Here is a 6,212-nt window from a genome sequence, read left to right on the forward strand (position 1 = left end):
CCTGGAGAGGAGGCCCTCCCACCTAGGACAGGGAGGTGGAGCCACCGAGGAAGTCAGCGGCCTCCGAGCTCACAGCTCCCGTATTTGATGTCGTGACTCCTAACTGCGTTTCCCCTGCGGTGAAGGGTTTCCTCCCTTGCTGCGTGCTCGCTGCTAAAGCCCTCCGGGGCCTGGCTCGCCGGGGAACACCCCACTGGGTCTGGACTAGCCTGCAACCAGCCAGACAGGCCTGCGCTCGGGTGCAAAGCGAAGGCCGAGACCAGGAGCTAGACTTGCCTTGCGAGGACCACAGAGCTGTGGGCGGAGGTGTGGGGGACAGGAAGGCCACGGGGGCGCCCCCGCCCCGGCCCGGCCCTGCAGGGGGGCTGGGCGGGCCCCCGCTGTCGGCCCCGAGCGCTTCTCGGCAGTAGCGGGGCGCGGGGGCTCCTAGGACACGGTGATCTCCTCGTCCTCGCCCTCCTCCTCGTCCTCGGAGTCCGAGAAGTCCGAGGGTTTGCCGGGGCTGCCCGAGGGCGCGGGCGAGGCGGGCGGCGGCCGGTCCAGCCGCGGGGCGCGCAGGGGCGGCGGGGGCGCCGCGGGGGGCGCGGGGGGCGCGGGGCGGCGGGGGCTGCGGGGGCGCTCGGCCTCCTCGTCCTCGCCCGCGCCCTTCTGGCCCACGTCGCTCAGGTCCGGGTGCGGGTTCAGCTTGGTGGGAAGGGTCTGCTCGCGGCAGCCCCCGCTGGACAGGAGCTCGCGCTCCTTGGAGTTCCGCCACTTCATGCGTCGGTTCTGGAACCAGATTTTCACCTGGGGCGGGGGGGGGGGGGGGGGGAAGGAGGCAAGCAGAGGTGAGGCGAGCGCAGGCAGAGCGCCTAAGGCACCCCCCGACACCCCCCCGCCGCTCCTCCTGCACCTGACCCGCAGGGCCGCGGGGTGGGGGGTGCAGGGGGGTGCAGGGGGTGCAGGGGGCGGACCCGGGGCCCCGAGGAAGCCGGCAGGTGCACGCATTCCCTCTCTAGACCTCACTTTTCCCCATCCGCACAATGGGACCTAGCCGGTTTCAGAAGCCACCCCCCACCCCCACCCCCGCAGGTGTAGGTGCGCGGCGGAGGGGTGAAGCGTGGGGACTGGGGCTGTGGGGGGGGGGGGACATCGCCCTCACTTGTGAGTCTTTCAAGCCCAGCTTGGCCGCCAGCTTCTTGCGGTCGGGCTTGCTGATGTACTTCTGCTTCTGGAACATCTTCTCGAGCGCCTTGCGCTGCACGTCGGAGAACACGGCCCGGCGCAGCATGCCCCGGCGAGGCTTGCCGCGGGCCGCCAGCGGCCAGGAGAAGGTCCCCGGGATGGGCACGACGCTGGAGGATGCTGCGGGGGGCGGGGGGGGGGGGGTGAGTGGGCCGCAGCCTCTGCCCCTCCCTAGGGGCCTCCCTCGGTTTTTCTCTCTGATCCCTTCATCTCTTTAAAGCTCCCCTCTTTCTCCCCTTGGAGAATAGGCCAGGAACCTACAAACCTGCGAGAGTGAAAGGCGCTTTCCGCCCAAATAACTTTGCCTTTCAACCAAGCAAACCCGGATTAGGTAAAACCACGGAAACACAGAAAACAGCCCCCACAATAGCCTGTTTCGTTTTTTTCCATTCAACGGGCTCAGGAGGACAGTCTCAGCTGCGTAAATCGGCTAAAATAGCAACAGAAAAACATAAATTACAAAAAATTAAAAATAAAAATAAAATGTACAGCTGAGGCCGCTGGGGTTCCCCCTTCAGCTTTTATCACCTTGGAGGCGTTTACATTCTGTAGATGAAAATGAGGTGCTTTACTGATTTGACAGAAGAAAATCCGCTTTGGATTTTTTTTTTTTTGAAAAATCCAATCAGCATTCATCTTTTTCATATTAATCTTTCCTCCCCTCCCCCACAAAACGTAAAGAATTCGGCCAGAATACATGAAAAGTGGCAGCTAATTAGCACATTGACCGCTCCCCAATGGGTATTGGCATGATAAAAAGGGGGAGAGTTTTGCTTTAAGGGAGGGAAAGAAAAAACCCAAAAAGAAACAGAGACTCTAATGAAGCGTGAATGGTAATTGTGTAGTAATGAACTAACAGAAAAAGACTGAGGACAAGCAGCGAAAGCCATATATTACTGGGACAAAAGAGATTTACACTTTCAAACTAAACACAACTGCAGGCCAAGACCATTGGGAGAATACTGATGGCAGAGGCTTCTCTTCCCGGAATCATTTTCATTAAATGGACATGAAAAGCTATTTATAAAGCTCGGGTTGTTTTTGTTAGAGCATTGAGATGAGGGAGAAAGGGAGCAAATTCCATTATCAGCAGCAGCATGAATGGTGGTGGGGGGCTGTTGGTGAATTCACTCTCCACCTTTTAAAAATCAATTGCTTGTTTCTTTTGCTGATTTTTGGGAGAGTTGTGGTTTTACCCATCCCCCACCACCCATGCCCAGTCTCTCTTCTCTTTATAGGCTCTCCTCTGCCTCCCGAGTCTTGACCGGTTGCAGAGTCTTTGAGCAATAGTTTTGAGTCGCCACCACTGGGATCCCAGCATGGAAACCTACAGTACACTGTTTAAGGTGTTTCTCCTTTAGACTGGGACCCGGTTACAGGGCCTTCCCTCAGACTTCTCGTTTTTTTGCGAGCTCAAGGTCTTTGAAAAGATAAGGCGGTGGGGGAAGGGTATCAGAGAAGAGGTTGGGAAATCAAGTTGGAAGTAGAAGGTTGGGGTTGTGGGAGGATCTAGTCCCCCTCCCCCTGGGCGACCCCAGGCATCCCACACAAGAGGGCACCCCATGTGGTCTTGTGAAAAGCCCGAAGCCCTGAATGGGTCTTAAAGAGAAATTAGCCCCGGCTGGTAGGTGTCTCTGGGCGGCTGGAGGGGCGAGGGCCGATCTGTGTGTGGCTGCCCGGAGGAGCTGACCAATTGGTCATGGTGCTGAAACCTTTGTGGGGAATCGTGGCCAAGTGCACTGACTCTGTGGGAAAACGGCGGCGTGAAGGGATGCCAACAGCTCCTCGCCGGGAAGGGAACCGCCTCAAATTGGGACCATGACAATTCCTGCTAATTTGTAGAGCAGGGAATTGGTGCAAAGTGTCAAGCAGTCACTGCTTGTGCTAAATAGGGCATCAAATTGGCGCGACGGATTCGTGAATGTTGTACGCCTCGCAACCTCTGAACCAGAGCATAACCCCGAGGGGTGGACGGAGAAATATGGCTTCGGAGCAGGGAGAGCGACGGGCTGGGGCTGGGGCGCCGCCCCCCAGGAAGGGGGTCGAGACCTACCTGGGAAATAAGAAGATCTGATGAAAGGCTGGAAGGAGCCTTCAAAGTAGGGAAAGGCGAAGGTCTTGGGAGGAACGCTCTGGAGCAAGGCGGGGGATGTTTCTGGCAGAGAATAAAGGAGGAAGGAAAAGAGGAGGGAAGCAGAAAGGGAATTTGATTAGGTACTTGATTATTGTACAGAACATTGGAAACATGATATGATTAACCCTTCAGCGGCCTTCATAGGCATCTTCCTCAGTGTTTTGGCAGAGTAAAAGACATCTTTTCCTAACACTGCGCCATCTGTGGAAATCCTTCCACTCATCGCCCCCGTCACCCCACTCCCCCCACCCATCTCAGAGTCCCGGGCCCCCTGTTCCCAATCTCATCCTGGGCACTAACAAGATAGATGGTATTGGGGCGGGGAAGAAAAGAACTGCAGGTCCGTAATGCTAGCTAAGCTAGTAAATATATTGTCTTGGGTTTTAAAAACTGGCTTCCAGAAGTTGGAGGGCAGAAACACAGACACCTAGGGGCGGGCGCTCTCTCCCACTACAGGTGCTCAAGTTCATTATGAGGGTGGCGCGAACCTGGAGCTTTCCTTCCCGGGAATTGGCTGGACCTAAGTCTCCTACTGCACGACGTGGGGCTTCGGGGATCTTGCGGAGGGGTGTGCGCCCATGTGTGAGTGGGTGCCCGAAGCCAGAAGGACTCGCACCTGGACCACCCGTCGGCGCTCTGCGCTCACTTACCGGTTCTGGGCGCAGAGGAGAGGATGGCATTCACCCCAAACTTCAGAAACGTGGGCTCGGTGGCAGGGGAGGCGGCTGTCTGCGGTGAACCATCCGGTCGGCTTCCCGCACCCGGGGAGCCCAGGTCTGAGGTCCCGGTGTCTGTGAGAGTCGCGGGGGCCCCCTGCCTAGGGGGTGACATGCTGGCCGTGGGTAAGCTGCGAGGCAGGTAAGAGGGAGGCCGGCTGATGCGGATCAGGTCCTCCACCAGGAAGCTCGAGTGGCCAGAAAACGCCGACTGCAGGGACTGGGGCAGCGTTAAGGTGGGCGTGGGACGAAGGAGGCTGGGGTACCCGGCGGGGGGTGCGAGGAGGCCGGGGAACATCATGTTAGGCGCGGGGCGGGCAGAATAACCCTTCTTCCAGTGGCCGGAGGGTAAATGCCTCGCTTCCCGCCCCTCCCGCCCCCGCGGTGCCCTCTCTCTTGGGCAAACGTCTCCAAGTAAAGATCCCACTTGGGCGTCTGCGAGTCCTCCGTGGTCCTCCCGTCGAGGTGATGGTTTTATAGTGGCGCGCCCGTTAAAGCGCTTTGAAAAGTGACAGCTCTGACAATGAAGTTCAACAAAGTTCTCCACTCGAGCTTCATTCGCCGGAGGCTCTGGGCGCTCTGATTGGCGCAGGGGTGCAATTTATGATTGGATTAGTCTTCATAAGCATGGCCCGCACAATGGGCCGGCAACAAAGGCTGGCGCGCATCAATTCTGCATATCGACCGCCTCTTTGCAATACAGTGTGCCCCCAAAGCTCTCGCCGGGAGTTTTTGTTCCGAAGCAACACCCGAGCTAATTAAATGCCTATTTAGAAGTTTCAGATGACATCTTGCCTCATAGAAAAGGAATTATTTAAAGAACGCACTAAATTTATTTGCAGCTCCCCTGCTGAGCCTGGAAAATAAATCAATAAATATTCATAGAAATTCATCTCCAGGCAATCAGTAAAATAACCCTCCCCCTTGTGGGGTGGGCAATGGAAAATTTGAAGTCAGTGAACACGAAAATATACTCCCTTCTTGGGTCTCTAGCCCTATACGCTCTGTTACTCCAGCTGAGGCATAAAGCAGATGTGAGGGGTGGGGAAAATCAGAGTTTGTGGGGTGCCATTCGAGCAACACTGGGAGCCTGGAATTCATGCTTTGGGATTATTGGATGTGGGTCCATCAGGATGGAGGGGGAAGTCTTGGCTTTATTTCGTGTCGGGGGAACTAATGGAGTTTGAGAGAGTTGGTAGGTACCTGAAGGATAAGAAGGCGTCTCCTTCTGCAAACTCCCAGCAACCTGGAGAACGATTTTCAGCGACGTTTCTCTAGAAGTGTCGCCAAGGAGCACTGGGGAGCTCGCGTGGTGGAGGATCGGAGAGCTACAAGGCACCGGGGCTGGGCGGTGGTATCCCACTCCCCCGGGGGTTTACTCCTGCGGGAAGCAGCCTCGGGCCAGGCCACCTGAACGCCGGGACGCTACGCTGGCCCCCTTCCAACCTCCAGGAGCCTTCAGCAGTTGCCTTTGAAACTTACAGCCTGGACTTTCAAACCACAGCCGCGAAAGTTGAGCTTCTGCCCGATGCGGGGCGCTGAACTCGGCCAAAGTTTTGCAGCCTCTTAATGAACTGCATGCAGCCTACGAGCGCGGGGAAGCAGCACGGAGACCGCCGTTCCCAAGGATGCTGGCCCACGGGAGCGCCTATGCTTAATCTGGGGCCTCAAACAAGACTCTTCCTGGAGACGGTGCTGCGCTTTACTCTGGGTTGGGGCTGGGGTGGCGCTGAGCCTCGATTCCCCCGTTTCTCTGTTCGGCGAGATAACAGATGTGTTAAACGTCCCATTCATTTCTTTGGTGTGGCTGAACCTCCCCAAAGAGAAGTGTGCAGCCCCGCCAGGCCGCCCTGATCCTATTAACCATGAACTAACTGTCACCTTCAGCTGGTTTTCCTTTTTGCTTTTTAACACAAAGCTTTCTCAAAAATCTTATTAACCAGCTTTATTTCTCTCGATGGTTTTGTTCGGGGCGTTTTGTGTTGATGATCTCCATGTCGCTGCTTTAACCATTCAATAAAAGTGCATCTGCGATTTATATCACATTAAACCAGAAACGGAGCCCGCTAAAGCTCTCCCTTGATTCAAATTAAAAAGTTATTTAGGGCCGGGCTCTGGAGCCGAATTATAATGCTCAA

The 6,212-nt window shown here is 56.3% G+C and overlaps 1 protein-coding gene across 1 annotated transcript; it reads right to left on the reverse strand.

Moving 5' to 3' along the window:
• Positions 1-426: 426 nt before the first annotated feature.
• DBX1 (developing brain homeobox 1) lies at positions 427-4,375 on the reverse strand. Its single transcript, XM_038568192.1, has 4 exons — positions 4,009-4,375; positions 3,278-3,379; positions 1,142-1,344; positions 427-786 (listed from the first exon to the last, which is right to left on the reverse strand). The coding sequence occupies exons 1-4, from the start codon at positions 4,373-4,375 to the stop codon at positions 427-429; spliced, it is 1,032 nt and encodes a 343-aa protein (XP_038424120.1).
• Positions 4,376-6,212: the final 1,837 nt, after the last annotated feature.

The sequence above is a fragment of the Canis lupus genome, chromosome 21, assembly GCF_011100685.1.
Source record: "Canis lupus familiaris isolate Mischka breed German Shepherd chromosome 21, alternate assembly UU_Cfam_GSD_1.0, whole genome shotgun sequence".
Classification (NCBI taxonomy): domain Eukaryota; kingdom Metazoa; phylum Chordata; class Mammalia; order Carnivora; family Canidae; genus Canis; species Canis lupus.